The sequence below is a fragment of the Brachyhypopomus gauderio genome, unplaced genomic scaffold (genome assembly GCF_052324685.1).
Source record: "Brachyhypopomus gauderio isolate BG-103 unplaced genomic scaffold, BGAUD_0.2 sc141, whole genome shotgun sequence".
In the NCBI taxonomy this organism is placed as follows: Eukaryota; Metazoa; Chordata; class Actinopteri; order Gymnotiformes; family Hypopomidae; genus Brachyhypopomus; species Brachyhypopomus gauderio.
The window spans coordinates 52501-70248 of record NW_027506962.1 but is presented as its reverse complement, the minus strand read 5'-3'; the positions used below and the strand labels follow the sequence as shown (position 1 = coordinate 70248).

The following is a 17748-nucleotide window of genomic DNA, read 5'->3' as shown; positions in this document are numbered from 1 at the left end:
AGGTGCAGGAGGATGTGTCAGTAGTTGGGTGATTGAGTGTGTGTGTGTGTGTGTGTGTGTGTGTGTGTGTGTGTGTGTGTGTGTGTGTGTGTGTGTGTGTGTGTGTGTGTGTAGGCGTCTCCACTGAGCTATGGGACACAGTTTATACAGCTACACACAAAAGTAGCAGAACATATTTTCTGCAAAATGAAACACTAAGTTCATGTGTAAACGATTTATTAAAACACTATTTTGTCACCGTATGTCACACAGGGTTCATATGATCTGATTCGTTTTGAACAAGTTACACACTTTTGTGCTCTATCTAAAACACCATTAATATTTCTGCGTTTCTAATGATATAGTCTGGGTTTGATCTTATTCAGAGATATCGCAGCAAAGAAACACAGTGTGTTTGTATTTGAAGATAAAAGGGAAGCATCAAAACCCCTGATCTGTTCCCCTAGCTGGGTCTGGCCACATCAGGTGATGTCCTCTCTCACGCAAGACAAGTCTTCCTGAATGGCAAATCCATTTGAACACAGCCAAACCTCCTCAATGGCCTGGGATCATAAATTTTCCACTGACAATGACTTCCCTGTGGGGCCGAGGAAGAGTCTGGCAGGAAGCACAGGAGTGAGAATCCTGCAAGCTGATGAAATCAGTTATGGCCCAGAACAGATTACAGTTTTTGACGACTGCTAACGTGCGTTTGTCCAATCTGTAGTCACATTTTCAAAACTCCAAACACAGTGAACACAACATCAGTTTTCAGTGGCTATACTATTAGTTCAATTCATGTTGTTATGGCACAAAATGCAGTCATTTTACATGTTTTTATAATGCTTACATTTTCTATACACACAAGGTTATCCAATAACAAAATTCTGGATCGTTTTTGTCTTATTTACAATTGCTTGTACACAGCATGCCAAAAATGAAAACCTAAGGTTCAAAACCTTAAATATCGTATAAAATGCCAAGTTCTGCAAAAACAAAGGCAGCTGAAAAGTTATTACTGTTGTACACATTTTTTTGCACATATAGATCAATGAAATAAAATGAAGTACAGTAATGTACCGGGTCAGAGAGGAGCAAATATAACAATTTGTCCTGCAATCTCAAGTGCTGGTTTGGTCCTTCACAAATGCCAGATTGGTCCCTATAACAGTGACCTCCTTCTTTTGTTTTTGAATGAACTCTACCAACAACTGGTTCCAGAAGCAGAAATGGAACAGGTGGGAGGAAACACGAGGACATTTGTGATGGGAAAATGTAGCATTTTGTCATTCTCATGTCATCACAAACTGGTTTATAGACCACCCAAGAGTGATGTCCCTTTTCCTCCCGCCCTACTCGCCTTTCCTCAAAGAGGTGGAAGGTGTATGATCATCGGCCCCATGACCAAATGTCCCTGCTGCATGCAATAGATCCCGGCTGCAGAGACATTTCAGCTGAAGACTGCCAGGGGTGAATAAGGCATACCAAGCTTTTCTTTCCCAGGTGCATGGCAAGGGCCAACATCAGATGTGATGTGGATGAAAACATGTGGCCAACTGCTGAAGGCCGTTTAGATTAGACCTAACAAGACTGTTCAGTTTTGTATTCTGTTTTTCCCCCTTGTGTGGCTTTTTTGTATATGTGTATTTTTACACATATGGGACCATGGCTAATTATGTTTACAATTACGATAATTATTTTTTGGTTTAGGCCACAATTTACAGTAATGTCCCTAATACAGTAAAATATACCCTTTACTGCAAAACTGTTACTGACTCCTTTTTGTCTAATCTAGATTCCATATAGTACCTAACAGTAAATATCACTCATTGTGTAGACAGCATGTTGCACACATTTGAAAAAAAAGTCCAAATAGAGCGGATTACAGTAAAAATGAACTGACTAAGAAAACAACAGATGTTACTGTAAAATGTCTGTTGTTTGCTGGTAGAGGGTAAAATATTACATGTAATACTGTTTCTGTATTGCCATCAAATGTTAGTTTTTTTACAGTGGTTGTGCAGTGATTGACTATGTTCATCTCGAAAAGAGAATCTATGCTAGTGTTTGAAAGAATGATTGGATACTGAACCAGGTTTGCTGTGTTTTAACAAAGTTGTTTGCATTGTGAAATGCAGAGTTGTTATTTAGTTAAGAAAATGTGCTTTTCAACACGATATTAACTATTTGGCTATTTGTGTGAGGTCAATGTGTTGCTGTGTTTAGAGTTTTGACAATGTATCACAAGTATTGGGAAATGCACGTTAGCATTCGTCAAAAACTGTAATGGAGAGATACAAGGTGCGGGACAACAGTGTATCCTGCCACGGATTCTGCCAGCAATCTAGGACTGTCTGACATATCTGTTTGATCAGTTCTTCCATAGTTGGGGTATTTTGAAAGGCAGAGGGGTGCAGCTTCCCTGAACCTGCCCAACAGTTTGAGCCTAGAAGACTTAATGTTTGGGTGATCTGTGAGACTATTACTAATCACTTCGGCAAAATCTCAGTCAGTTTGATTCATGCTATATGTGAGACAGAAGATATTTGAGATAGAGAATGTTGTTGAAGATATAAAAGTCAAGAAAATGCATAATTTGGATGTCTGTTGTTATTTTCTGAAATGACACATTGACATGCTAGCGAAAGTACCATTAAGAGGAGCCCTGATGAACCAATGCTGGTATCACAGGTGCAATTCAAACAACTGTTTGGTGCCCCAGGCCAGTCAGGTGCCTTTAGTCTAAACCATTTGGCAATGTGCAAAGTTTGCAATGACAGTATGAGATGTGAATTGCCTAAGTGGGCATTTCAACCAGTTTTTGTCACGCTCTGAGAGACAGAATGTCTTTGTGTGAGTGTCAAAATATACTCATGAAGCCATCAGGAATATTGGGAAGTTCAACATAAAGAAAACACAGTGGGAAATCACAGTTCCCCAAATGAAACTGACAGAGGAACTTTGATGATTGATGAACAAATGCTAATGTACTATAACGTAAAAAGCAAACAAAGAATGGCTTTGGCACTATACAATTCGCCATTTTTGTTAAATTTTATTCGCATTGAGGTTTAACCCTCCATTCTTTTTTTAGTCCCTGATTTTCATTGAACATGCGCCATGTCCAAACCTGGACTGCCTCCATCTTAATGCATTTGCATAATGAAAATACATGCTATTAGAATTCCTCAACTGCACTGAGAAGTTGGGAGAAGGACGGCAAATATAAAACTATAAAGTTATTGTGGGTGGTGAACAAATCCCAGACCAGAACAGTTTGGTGGAACTAAATATTTTCACAGATGACAGATAACCTGGCTTCTCTGGTCTGTCCTGTACAACTGCACCACACAGTGCATTCAGAAATGTGTGGGAACCTTCTCACTCCCTCCATGTTTGCAAAGTCTTCTCAAAATAAGTGAACTTACCTGAGGTCTGCTGGTCTGCTGAAGGCAGGTGTTGAGTTACTGTGTGTGCTGAAGTTTATTCAGATGTGTGTGTCGGCGTTATCAATTAACGACTGCTTTTTATTGGACTAGAATAGGATATGCCACTCAAAACAGCATATGCCACTCAAAACAGCATTTGCTATTCAGCAAATGGCTTGTTCCAGATGGCACAATCAAATCAGCCAGTGAAATTTCACTCAATGAGTGGCATTGTCATGGCATTTTAACAAGGCTGATGTGCAATCTACATGTGGAAATCTCTTTTAATGGGGATTTCCACAAAAACAAACCATATTAAATTCTAGAATTCTGTCAGATTTGTTTTTAATTTCAAATCTAAATTTGGGGGGTTGAGCATATTTTTTGTCACATGCAAGATGCATAGAGAAAACAGAACAAACAGAGAAAACAAGTCCAATCCTCAGAGCATCGGTGCCTCTTCTAAGAAGCAGCCTCTTCTAAGAAGCAGCTATACAAAAAGCTGATAGACTGTGTGAACCAATGGAATTATTTAGCATTTAGCATCATCTGCATTACTTACACCACGGGCACATCAGCCTGTATGCGCACACTCCCCCAGCGCAGCTATTAGGAGAGCAGGACAGGGTAGGTGAGGGGAGGTGGATCATATCATTTGCGAGGCAAGGAGATTAAATTTTTTGTTTTTTTTATTTTATACTTAATCATAAATTATGTATCAGTGAGGTTTTAACATTTGTCAGCTTTTTAGAGACAAACATCCGTTACAAAATGACGTTTTACTCTTATTTTTAGGAGTGTCAGGACTCAGTTTAGGGGTGCTCACGGGGTAAGACCGTATGATATATAATCACCCTATCAGAAGCAACCAGCACATTTCAATCAGAGAGCAGTATATTTCTGACATTAACTGCATGTTAAGACCCCTTAAATATCATGTAAATGCATCCAGTAAAGTCGCTTTCTACACATTAATGTTCTTCAGCTGGGGCCTAAACCTATAGGAGTTAACACAAGCTCCACAGAAATGTAACTATTTTATCAGGACTGTAAAAATGTAAATGACTTGGGCAATTTAACACCATGAATTTTAAAGCATTCATTAACCTGCATTACTGCCCATTGTGTGTATGATGAGCTTGTATCCATGGACACAGTTCAAAACTCTGGGGACCCTGGTATTCATGATACTGTTTGTACCAAAATATGATTCTCTGGAGAGGTATTAACCCTCCTCCACATATAATGGTCAGCCATGTTGTCTTAGCGGAACATGTCAAACACATTGTGGTCTTAGACCAAATAATCTACAGTATACTGAATTCAAACATAATAGAAAGTATCTGACACTGTATTCTCATCTTTATCTACTAACAATTATCATCTCGGGTATGCTCAGGCATACCCTGTGGGAATCAGCCTTGTTTCTGTGATCTCCAGAGTGAATTGTTTTTGTGTGAGGTTGCCAGGAAAGAGGGTCTTCATCTTCTGAGATTTGGCTCCTCACAAGGCTTCTTCATCATGTTCTCAGCGAGATTGTCACCATCACTTTGCTGCCTTTGGCCCATTCCTAAAAGACCTGGGCTAAGATCCTGCTTGATGCTGATTTACTGTAAACCTCATTGTGACACACAAAAAGTGGCACACAAATAAATTAGCAGTTGTATTTGAATTTGAATCAGAATACCTTTAAGGAAATAAAGTAGTTATGGTAAAAAATATCCATCACTGCCGACCCTGTTTGATTTCAATTGGATTACGTAAGCTACATTACATAGGCAGAGTTAAGGGAATATGGCATTACAGTAAATGTAATAACAAACTGATCTGATTCATCTTTCAAGTGAAGCATTGGTTTGTGTTATGAATTTGAGTTAAAGTTAAAGTGACTGTTGAGTTAGATTGAGGGGCTGCTGAGGTAGATAGAGGGGCTATTGAGTTAGATAGAGGGGTTGTTGAGTTAGAGGGGCTGCTGAGTTGATATAGGGTCTGTTGAGTTAGATAGAGTGGCTGCTGAGTTAGATAGAGGAGCTTTTGAGTTAGATAGAGGGGCTGCTGAGTTAGATAGAGGGGCTCTTGAGTTAGATAGAGGGGCTCTTGAGTTAGATAGAGAGGCTGCTGAGTTGATAGAGGGTCTGTTGAGTTAGATAGAGGGGCTGCTGAGTTAGATAGAGGGGCTGTTGAGTGTGCTCTAAGACCAGCTGACAGAGGAAAGACAGTAGGCCTATTCCTCTAAGGCCTACTGGGCCACACCAGACACTGAATGGCTTCGGTCCTACTTACTTGATTAACACATATATAGGTAAAAAGCTCTAGCTTATCTATCACATCTATCACGTGACTAATATGATTAACATATACAATACAGCATAGAAAGAAAGGAAATACTGAAATTTTCACTACACTATTTTCAGAATTCACGCATGAACGACTTTTAAAATAGTTTATTCTTTGAAATATCAGAGAAAAATGACCACTTCTGCCTTACATGCATAGATTTCAGCTTTTCACACGCCCCAGTGAGCAGACAGCGACGTTGCAGCCATTTCACTTGACTGCGTCTCTCTTCCTCTCTACCCCCTCCTCCCTTCTCTCTTTCACCACACTCTTTACAAGCAGACCTGTCACCATGGCAACCCCAAGCTTTGAGAGTCGGTGAGAGTGCTCTCTGTTGTCCCTTCCTTTATTCTTCTCCCTGTGCTCTGTCCTGGTCTCTCTCTCTCCACTGGATCTAGGGGGCATCAATAACAGAAGGAGGGGTAGGTGAGAGGGGACAGACCGAACGCAACGCGGGACTGACAGGAAATGCGGGACTGACTGCAACACAGCCGTCTCAGCGTAAGTCTGCATGCGGGAGGGTTTATGTCCGCTTGCTGATCAAATGGACACACACGCACACTCTCACTCATGTACAAACACAGATTCGTGATGTGAGAGTTTGCAGACTGTTCACTGTACCAGAGAGGGTGTAATAATCTATGTATACTGTTTTAGTCATGTGTCTGTGACAGCTGAACATGACATGATTGCAAAACACGTTATTAGGTGGGAAAGAGAAAAATAGAAAGTATGAGAGAATAGAAAGACACCTGGTGTGTGTGTGTGTGGGGGGGGGCAGAGAGAGGGAGTGAGAAAGAGAGAGGGAGTGAGAGATACAGCTGAATAGATGACAGAAAGGGAGACAGGAGGAGAAAGAGAGACACCACCAGAGCCTGAGGGAAGGAACTTATGAATCTCAATAACATTTCTTAATACATGCGCAACATAATTTATATAGTTTTAAACATTTGTGGTGCTCACAGGCAGGATTATGTTATGTTAGGTCTATGAAAACATTGATTACACAAAGAGTTTAATTACGTTGTTACTCCACAAACTCCAGCAACACTACTGTGCCAGGTACACTAATACTAGCGCAACTTCCACTGCCACACCCCTAGCACATCACTGCTGTGATGAGAACGAGCCGTGATTGGTCAGAAATTAACTAGCGATATATTGGGTGTCTGTCAAGAGCAGAGTTAACAGTGATGGTGTGACTTCTCTGGCCACTTGTTGCACTCTTTATTGTGTTGTGGATTTTATTGTTAGTGGATGTAATTCCTTTGATGTTCATCAGTATGCATGTAATCACCCATAATGACAAAGTAAATCCAAACTGGAAATTTAAGAGACTTGAAAATGTATTACAAATCAAAAACTGAATTTTTTTTTTGTGAATGTTGTGGCCTGGTGCATTCTGTTTGCCTTAATTCTCTTTGACATGTGTCTTGAACAGTTGGAGTTCACCTGTTGCAGCTTATTGAATTGATTGAACATAGTTTGGGGCTGTGAGTCCATGGGTCACAAGTCAAGTGCTGAAGTCCAAGAACATCTTTGTGGATCTCCACAATCAAAGTGTGTCAACATAACCAGGGGAATTATATAGAACAATATCTAAGGCTACGGGCTTCCCCAGGATCACAGACGTCTCAGTTATTTTGAAATAAAAGAAGCTTGGCACAACTTTGAAGCTTCCAAGAGGCTGTCTGGGTAAATTGGCCACTGGGCAAGACGTGGCATGACCAAGGAGCTGAAGAAAGACCTATCAAACATATGAGAAAGACCTGATGATGGCAGTTCACAGACATGTGTCATCATATCTGACAGAGTTTGGGAGGATCTTTCATGAAAAATGGAATAACCTGCCTAAATCTATCTGTGCAGAGTTAAGGGATTTCACACAATAAGACTTTTAACTACAACTGTTTGATGAATAAACTATTATATTTTTATATTTGTTATTGATTTTTGAAACAAAAATTTATATTTGTTTCTGATTAATGATTTAGCTTCATAATTTGGGGTGATTAAATAAAATTCAAAGCACAATTAAAATCATGCAACAAGGGTTCAAAATCCTTTCTGAATCAACTATATTTACCACAGTCAGGATATGCTGTCAGACATAGCACAAACAACCAAATAAAACACATTTGAAAAAATTCAGAACAGTTTAAAATAGAGTGGCAAAATAGAATTTGGAAATAGACAAATCTTATAGACAAAAATATACAAAAATATTATTAACAAAAATCACTATAAAAAATTCTCACACCAAGCAATGTCATTTGTAAACAGGTGGTTACCAAACTACATGACAGTTTTAAAGAATCAACTAGGAGTTCAACTGATGTGTACAATAAATTTACCATGGCTTCAAACATGGTTCCACCAATCAGATTTTAGAAGAGGAACCTCCAATTTATAAACTAAAATAAAAGTCCCAAGAAAAAACATGGTTAAAAGGGTTTTACTCCACTTCATGTCATGCATAGCAACATACCTCAACCATGGTGTTACCACAGACACCAACCACCTCAATGGCTTATGTCATCATATATATTAGATTTATCATGTTGTGCTATTTCATTGGTTTTCTTTATTACCGCCATATAAACTTTAATGTTTAATCTTTCTGAAGTAAAGCACTTTTAGAAAAGTGCTATATAAATATTGATTATTATTATTAATATTATTGCCTCCTAAACCTGTGTGTGCTTATATATGTGTGTGTGTGCATTTGTATGTGTGCAGGAGTGTGTGCAGTAATAAACCAATGAGAGGGAGAAGACCTGATTCCAGAACAGTAAAAGGAGTAAACCAGTCAGGAGATGAAAAGGAAAAACTGGTAGTCCAAGAAGAAGATGGCCGCTCTTCTTCATTATGTCCTTTATGTGGGCGTGACTTTGACATGCCCCTCCTCCTCCCCTGTTCACACACATTATGTGGGCGGTGCTTAACTGAGGGAGCGAGGCTAGACAAACACAGACCAGCTGTAAGCAGCGTGTCCTATCTTCCAGTCTGTGTCGTCCTTTGTCCATGTTGTTGCCATGGTGTTGAACTGCCCTGCTTTGATTGGTCATCAGCCATTAGATGTTTGCCCATTGACCCTACAGTGAGCACTAGTGCTGAATGGGGTGCAGTTGTATGTCAGCCACCAGAGACACTACAAGAGGAAGATGAGAATGAGCAATGCGTGAGAAGAAATACCACCATGAGATCAGGTGAGTATCATTACACTATATCACATTTATGGTTGCCCATAACATATATCTGCCATAACACCCGATGAGCCCTACACTGTATGGCCTTTATAGTTACCCTTTCCACTAGTGTCAGTACTGGCCGTACCCATAGAGATCAGGTTCATTCAGTTTCTCTTTTCACCACTTTTATAACAAACATTGTAAAAGACAATGCACAATGTAATGATAATAAAAATGGCCATATTATATTATATTATATTATGTTATATTATATTACTATTGCTAGCATAAGTACTCATGCCTTTCAGAATAGTAATTGTTGGAACCATGTCCCACTCTATAGTTAGTTCCAATGAATTATACTTGAACAAGTCAGCAACAAAGTAACTGATACTCATTATCAAAATAAAGAAGGCAGACTCCAAACTCCAAAGTGGCAGACTTGAGCCACTCCCCAAAGAATGTCTGAAGGGCACAGAAGATACACATTGCCCCTCCTTTTGTACATATATGCTTTAGGTTTTACCACCATAATATGTCCAATTTATACATATTATTTGAATTACTTTGCATCCCAATAATTCATATTCCTCATGTGGTTTCGACATCCTTATGTCCAAAGTTTTACAATAAAAGTTTTACTATTAAAAGATTACATCATCCTGAAATTTAATTTATATTTTAACATATATGGCTGTCATCTTATATCCACAATTCATCTAGTAGCCTTTGTTATCTTTGAGTTCTCAAGATCTTTCCACCAGGCTGTATATTACCTACGGTTACTTTACCTTTGGGGATATAACCTTTGGGGATATAACCTTTGGTGGATTTTTCAGCTACTCCTGTGTTGCTTTGACCTTGTGCTTGGGGTCAGTATCCTACAGAAAGGTGAGCTTTCTACCAAGCTAAAGATTCTTAGAAAACTGAAACAGGCAGAAAAGCACGTGCCACTCCCACACCTCACTGCTGGGATGGTGCTCATATCAAAATTGTTGCCTCCTTGGCATCATGGCGACACCCCTGGTTTTATACATCTTCCTGCTTTCTGTTATCTATGTGCTTTGTTTTGGTTTTCCTCATTTCGTTTCAATGTCTGGTCTTATCGTCATTTGTTCTGATATATAAAGCCTGTGTTTCGTATGCCTGTTTGTCAGTGTTTGTAGTGCTCCCATGGTCTTGACTTGCTCCCGCTGTTGTTCCTGAGATGTATATTCTGGTTCCTACTTGTTGTGTTTATATTTGTGGCTCTGTGTTGTTGGTTTCTCTTTGCTTGTTCCTGCCTGGATTTTGTTGCAATCATTCCCTTTTGAGTTGCAACTGCTTTTGTTTACTTCCTTCAATAAAACCCCTTGACTCCGCCCACGCGTCTGTGTCTGTGAGCTCCTTGATTACAGCTCGTAGATCTTACATTTTATCTGAATTACTCAGATAAATGTTTTCCGCCAAATTCCAGACTTGCTTTGATATTGAATTCTTTAGTGATATATTCTTTTTAGACACTTTTTTGTACAGGTCAGTTGTATGCAACTTTCTTCTCGTCATTGGCTGCTGCACCTTGTCTCCTGTCTCAGACACTAAGCTCTGGGGCTCCGTTCAGGTGACTGTTGGCCTCGTTTTGCTCTTTAGTCAAAGGTTGGTGCTCTGATATTGACTTTTGAGCGATGTCCTTGTCCAGACAGAGTGTGATTCAACTCCTGTTCCCTCACACCTCATCCAGCACTGCTGACTGGGCTATCCTATCTTTTGCAGGTTTATAGCATTAGCTGTTATTTCTGTAGAATGTTCACTTCTCTTCGGCTTTCCCTCAGACTCACATTCTGACCCATGATACTTGAGTAAAGGGTGTATTTCAATTCCAGGAAAGGTTCACATTTAGAGGAACCGATTTGAAGCAAACTGTGTCTTCATCGCGGTGTTCACACTTGGAGGTTCCACAGTACAGTGATTGAACTTCCACAAACTGCATCTGTCAGTTAGGAATTTTTGTCACATAAGAGCCCCATTCATCATTCAACAACTCCAAAGTGTAATACAGAATGCCACATAGTTCACACAGTTAAGTCATTTTCCAACAAACGATCAATGTTCACAGACATGTCATCTACCCTTAATCATGAGCACAAAAGTTATAATGGTGGCAGCACACAGTAAGTGATTCTCAGTTTAATGTTTCACAAGATGGCTCTATATAACTAATGTTATCACAGCTGAATATGATTGCTCATGAATATGGAAGGACACTAATTATATTGTGCCTCCCTTTATAGTGTGTACTTTGTAGTATGCACTTTGTAGTATGTACTTTGTAGTGTATCCTTTGTAGTATGTACTTTGTAGTCTGATTTTTGTGTGAATGGCTGTCCACAATTGTCACCTTCTGATTGGTCTGTTTACCTTCCAGAAAAGACTGTAGGCTCTCATCCATTCAGTTCAGGTGGTTATATGTTAATATGAAATTACTTTACAGGGAATAAAGTGTAAAATGTAAACAACATTTTATAAAATTAGGTACATAAAAGTTATGGAATGATAAAAAAAATCACATGATTAATTGCATTAAGTTTATTTGCAGCAAAATTTGAGGAGGCTCTTTCTCCACTGTGGCCTCTTCAAAATCAAGTTGAAGTTAATTGAATTGAATTGCATGTGTCATGCCAAAACAGCTTGAACTTTAGTATGATATTATTCTTTGACCATACAATGTAGGTGTTTTTTTTACATTATTGTTTACAAAAATAATTCCATAGTTTGTCAATCAGTTGCTATACTCATGTTACTGGTGTGTACATCCTGTCTGAGTCTTTAATGAGACAATAATTTCATGCAATTTTATAATAAGATAACACATTTTCCAACCTATACCTGGATGCTTGTTTTTTCTACTACTCACCTCTAGATGGCAGTATGGATCTTTCTGAAGAGGAAATGGAACAGTCCGTGTCAGGTGCGTTAGTGAATGTCATGTGTGCATACAATTATATACAGCAAATCCTAATGCAGTTATTTTTCATTACAAAATCTGATCAAAATCATAAGTAAGGTCTTTGCTGAACTTTGTACACATTACCCCTTTTTGCAGAAATCACAAGCACATTTTGTCGCCAGCTAAAATTATTCTAGTTGTATTTGTATATTTTTCACACTTTCCTTTGCAGGCTTGTAGTTCTAAGATGTTCTTGAGATGTCCTCCCTTCACCTCTAGGTTATGGGACTGTCAGGACCATTTCAAACACCTTCAGTTTGGGTCACTTTGGGTAGCCTGTAGTGGATTATGAAGTATTTTTCGGATAATTTTTCCGACTGTAGAAACCATCCTCTTTTCAATCTTAGACTTAACAGATGTTTGATATTAGAATTTCCTTCAAATCATGCAGTCGAGCAAATGCTACTGATAGCCCCACCCCATGCTTTATAGTTAGCATGGTGTCCTTTCACGAAACAGTTCATTTTTTCTCTAAACACGCCTTTGTTGAGTTCTATTTCAAATTCGCAGCACTTCTTTTCCAAACTCATATATCTAGATGTTCTGAATACTTCCAAGGTTGAGTTTTGTAATGACATCACTAGAAAATCTAAAAGAGTACTATGTAGTAAGTCTGTGAAACTATAGTAAGTCTATAAAATCCATATGTATAGAGCTTTTTACAACACAAGTTGTTACAAAGCAGCTTTATAAATGTTAAGGCCCTGGTCTCACATGAGCAAGCCTGGGCCAACAGTGGCAAGGCCTTGTGAGGACCAAGAGGGAACCATGTGAGGACCAAGAGGGAACACATGTGAGGCCTTGTCAGCATATGAGCAGAGTTGTCTTGGTCTTCCAGATCTCATCTTGGCCTCCACAAGTTCCCTGAGCTGCCATTGACATGCAATATGAAACACAGGCTTTTTATAGCTTCCCCTGCCTTGTGGGTATCAATTATTTCCATTGCCGAGTGTTAGCACAAGGTTAGTAATAGAATTTATAAAGCTTGGAAATTTTATTCAGCCGACAGTTCCCACTTACAATTGATGATGTGCCTCAGGCCTGACTGAGATCTTTCCAGCATATAGGATGTGTCCAATTTTTTGCACAGGCCACACTGGTGATTTATCACAGAACAATTGTCCTGTTAGGATTTGATGGTGTCCATTACCGAATATTGGGAGTAGGCCAATGGGACAGCAGAATGGAGCATGGAGAGGACTCCCAGAATGCCATGCACCTCTCTGTAGCTTTATTTAGTTTACATTTAATGGTAATATTTAAATAGGTGACCTGTGTGTATATGGTTAGTTCAGATAGTTGTATGTTGTTCTTTAGTTTAACAGAGTTGTGTTACCATAATCGATATGTGTTGACTTCAATCACCTTCCCATTTTCCCTGTAGAGTACAGTGGAACCTCAGTTAACGACCAGAATCCGTTCCGAAAAGTTGGTCCCTATACGAAACAGTTTTCCCCATAAGAAATAAAGGAAATAGAAATAATTGGTTCTCAGCCCCTGTTGACTTGCTAATATATGTAAGTTACAGGCTATATAGTTATTTTCATGAGAACAGTTATAATACAGTACAAATTGAGTTAAATAAACATAAAAACATTAAAGAAAGCATTTAAATATAAGAAAATATAAGAAAAGATTTAGTAAACATAAATATTGTGCGGCGATATCCGACACACGGATGCCTCGTTCAAACTTGGAATTCATTTAAATTCCATTTTTGGCTGCTTCCTTTTCACTACACTGCTACTATCGCTCTTAATCTTCTCTGGAGCCATGATTGAGGACTATATTATTAAAATAAAGCACAAAAATCACTAAATAAGAAGGATGCGTACAGATATACTAAAGATAAAGAAAGACCAATCGTAACTGTGTCTCGAACACGATGCTGGTCTGAGATGCTGGTCAATCACATGTGGGTGACGTAGCTGTTCGCTATCCGAAATTCTGTTCGCTATTCAGTGTAAATTTTTAGCTAAATTTTTGGTTGTTATCCGAATTGTTCGGTATCGGAGGCGTTCGCTAACTGAGGTTCACTGTAGTTCTTTTCTCTTGTTGGTTATGTTGTTATAATAAAAGAGCATCACATTTGGACATGTAGATTGCATTTCTTGCTTCTTGTGTTTAAATAGCTTCAGAGACTTCAGAGTTTTTACTACTCCTAATTTTTCAAAATGTTGTGGCCATATGGCCAAGGGTGCAAAACATTACATGAAAAAAAAGAGTCATATTGGCCACCATATTGGCCCCTATCTTTCTTAATTCCTTCTATTTGATTTCCTTCACATTTTTAAAGCTCCAGTCTCTGCTCCCCACAGGCCTGCTCTTTGCTCTGGACTCCGCCTCAGTAGCCCCGCCTCTCCAGCTCACAAACTCCGCCCTCACGGCCACCTTCAGGGGTGACACCACTGCATGGGGTAACTATGGTGATCAGGCTGGGGAGCAGGACTTCTGCACTCACCTCCCTCAGGTCTGTGGCAATGTGACCATCCACAGAGGCCAGTACTACTGGGAGGTTGATGTGTGTAACAGCGCCCTCTATAGGATTGGTAAGATAACACCGCTTCATTGTAATGTTTAAGAAAGTGGCTATAATGTGTGCTATGACCTAGTTATCATTTTCAACCCAAGTACAGAACAAATCATTTTTGTATAGATGAGACACAAATATTAAGGCATTTGATTCAGAATAATCAGGCACTGCTTTACTCTTAAAGAAGATAAATAAACTGATATCAGATATACATGACAAAACAGAAAAGTGATTGTTCCAATAGGTGTTTCTAGATTATTTTTGTGATTTCTGATTTTAAATTACTTTTGTTCCCATGAACATGAAATCCATTCCAACTCCTTATATATATTTTACACACACACACACACACACACACACACACACACACACACACACACACACACACACACACACACACACACACACCTGTGCACTACCCTCCCTGTAAGTCTAGACAATGTTGCTGCATGTCAATTGTGTTTTTAACATCAGGGCTTGTGGTTTGTCCCATATACAGGGGCTGGTCATAAAATTTGAATATCATGAAAAAGTTTATTTATTTCAGTAATTCCATTCAAAAAGTAAAACAATCATTACACACAGACTGAAATATTTCATGTGTTTCTTTTTATTTGATTATTATAACTGAAAACTAATGAAAACCCCAAATTCAGTATCTCAGAAAATTAGAATATTACTTACTTAAGATAACTTAAGATTTTTTGAAATTCTGGCCAACTGAAAAGTATGAAGATGAAAACTATGAGCATGTATAGCACTCAGTTCAGGCTCCTTAACATGCTTGGACACAGACCTCTGTGAACATCCAGCCTCTTTAGCAATGGCCTTTTGTGTCTTGCCCTGTTTGTGTAAGGTGTCGATGGCTGTCTTTTGGACAACTGTTAAGTCTGCAGTCTTCCCCATGATTGTGTCACCTACAGAACTAGACTGAGAGACCATTTAAAGGCCCTTGCAGGTGTTTTGTTTTGATTAGCTGTTTAGTGTGTGGCACCAGGTGTCTTCAATATTGAACCTAATCACAATATTCAAATTTTCTGAGATACTGTATTAGGGGTTTTCATTAATTGTCAGTATAATCATGAAATCAAAAAGCATAAACACTTGAAATATATCGGTCTGTGTGTAATGAATGAGTATAATATACAAGTTACACTTTTTGAATGGAGTTACTGAAATAACTTTTTTAATTTTTTGACCAGCCCTTATATGAATCTAGTCACCTGTATACAAATCCTGCCATCTAGTGGTTGTATTTCATACTGCAGTTTCATTTTGCATAGTTGCTGCGGTCCTCCCACAGATCAACTTGTCTTCAGGTGTATCTGAACATTACAGCCAGCTGTATAGTAACAGCTCATGGACCACAACAAGGCATCTATGCAAATTAGCTTATTTAAATTAAGGCAATTTGGCTTTAGACTTCAGATGGTAACAAGCTATAGAATCATGAATAATGGATCAATTTGAAATGCAGGTGTCACTGTAAAGAAGTCTATTGTCAGTTTTGAGGAATCTGCTTCTATCAGCTGCTGTACATACACGTTTAGGGGATATACCTCTGTAAATGTCTTATAGCTCAGAGCAACTTTAAGCAGTTGTAAATTGTTTATATAGCTTCTATTGCTTTAATTACTATGCCTACCTCACATCATACAGGTATACGCTCACTGGATGGCAACAGGGAATGGTGGTTTGAGAGGCGTGGTTCGGCATTCCACGCTGTGTTTGATGGGCGGCACGAGCTCCTCCCCTCTGTCCCCCCACAGCTGAAGACAGTGGGCATGTTTTTAAACGTAGGCGGATTTTCTCTCACCTTCCACAACCCACTGACTCAAGAGCTGCTCACTGCAATCCCCTCCCACTTCACCCCTCCTCTTTGCCCTGCTTTCCAACTGGGCCAGGGCAGACTCAAACTGCGCCCCGGCCTGCCACCACCCAGCCACGTCTTCCTTAGCTGCAGCTCAGCCTACCGGGGACCGCGAGGGGCGGGACGGGGCCACTGGAGACGGGACGTTGCTTTTGGGTCAGTAAGGAGTGTGATACAGAGGTTCGAGGAGATGGCGACTTCAGATTCTGACTCAGGCCTGATGTCCAGTTACAGCTCCAGCTCACAGGCTTCTCTGCCTGAGCCAAGCCCAGAGACCACTGCGTGACACTGAGGAACCAGGGAGCCTTTTGACGTATAACCCTGCACTGCCCTCTGCTGGCTAATTTCATAAATACTTCATGAGAGGTTAACAATACACGAACCCTGGAGGAGATCAGAATGATACGAATTATTAAGAATTTGAATAAATGAAAGTGATTTTATAGGAGAAGGAAAAACAATGACCACCATTGCCCCACATACCTTAGCCATTTCAAATGTTTTCCCACAAGTTGGATTGTGTTTACAAAGTTGCAATAGTGTTTCACACTTACTTGATACAATGTTAAAAGTATTTGTTGTTGATTGATTTTAGTTTGTTTGGTGTGTTGTTTCATTCGTTTTTTTGTTTACTGTTTTGTTGTTGCTTGTTACATGCCTGAGTCACTTTTGCCAAATTATAAAACTATTCACAAAACATAAATCAGGCAGGTCTGAATGACTGTCCAGCCCTCTCGTGGTGTTACTGTACAACCTGAATATGTATATTCAAAAGCTTTGGATTACATATTTACATATCTATCTTCCTTTCTCACTGTATCTATACACATCTCTTTTTAACTCATATTAAACTGTCACCAGGTGATCGTCTTTTTCACCCCAAAGAACTCAGATGAGTAGGTGTGTGTGTTTGTGTGTGTTGGGGGGGGGGGGGGGGGGGGGGTAACTCTGCGAGCTATCACGAACTAACTGTGAAAACAAGTGTGGAAGTAATTTTCTCTTGTAAACACGAACTTAAGAGTAGTGTGTGTGTGTGTGTGTGTGTGTGTGTGTGTGTGTGTGTGTGTGTGTGTGTGTGTGTGTGTGTGTGTGTGTGTGTGTGTGTGTGTGTGTGAGTGTGCGTGTGTTTGCATGTGTGTGTGCGTGTATATGTGTTTCAGAGATCGAATGTAAGAAAAAAGGGGAGAGGTTGTCATGTCTTTGCTTTAGGAAAGTATTTCAAAATAATCGACGTATTAAACCTGCTTTGAGCCGGAGCAACAAAGTAGGAGAGGTTAGCGCATTCGCATGTAAGGTTGATTGCTAAATAGTCTACCGCGCGTCAGATCCTGGTTGTTTTTACTTTGATGACCCATTTTAGTGAAACGTAACCTACTAAACATGCAAAAAGCCAATGAATCCGTCCCCGAATCGGATTGTTTTAC

At 39.4% G+C, this 17748-nt stretch overlaps 1 protein-coding gene across 2 annotated transcripts; it reads left to right on the top strand.

Annotated features, from left to right (window-relative positions):
• The first annotated feature begins 6027 nt into the window (after positions 1-6027).
• Positions 6028-17194, top strand: LOC143500331 (E3 ubiquitin-protein ligase Midline-1). Of its 2 annotated transcripts, none has more exons than XM_076994440.1 (5): positions 6028-6245; positions 8484-8953; positions 11835-11882; positions 14240-14470; positions 16114-17194. In XM_076994440.1, the coding sequence occupies exons 2-5, from the start codon at positions 8506-8508 to the stop codon at positions 16608-16610; spliced, it is 1224 nt and encodes a 407-aa protein (XP_076850555.1). In that variant the 5' UTR covers positions 6028-6245; positions 8484-8505; the 3' UTR covers positions 16611-17194. The 2 variants fall into 2 exon arrangements, with proteins under 2 accessions (XP_076850555.1, XP_076850556.1); XM_076994441.1 differs by lacking the exon at positions 6028-6245 and having other exon boundaries at positions 8599-8724; positions 8846-8953.
• Positions 17195-17748: the final 554 nt, after the last annotated feature.

What these genes read in the sequence shown, in the direction of transcription:
- LOC143500331 (XM_076994440.1), top strand. Translation starts at nt 8,506, where the DNA reads ATGAGAGGGAGAAGACCTGATTCCAGAACAGTAAAAGGAGTAAACCAG. An exon ending in AATGGAACAGTCCGTGTCAG is followed by an intron (nt 11,883 to 14,239) that starts GTGCGTTAGTGA and finishes TGCTCCCCACAG; the next exon opens with GCCTGCTCTTTGCTCTGGAC. An exon ending in CAGCGCCCTCTATAGGATTG is followed by an intron (nt 14,471 to 16,113) that starts GTAAGATAACAC and finishes CACATCATACAG; the next exon opens with GTATACGCTCACTGGATGGC.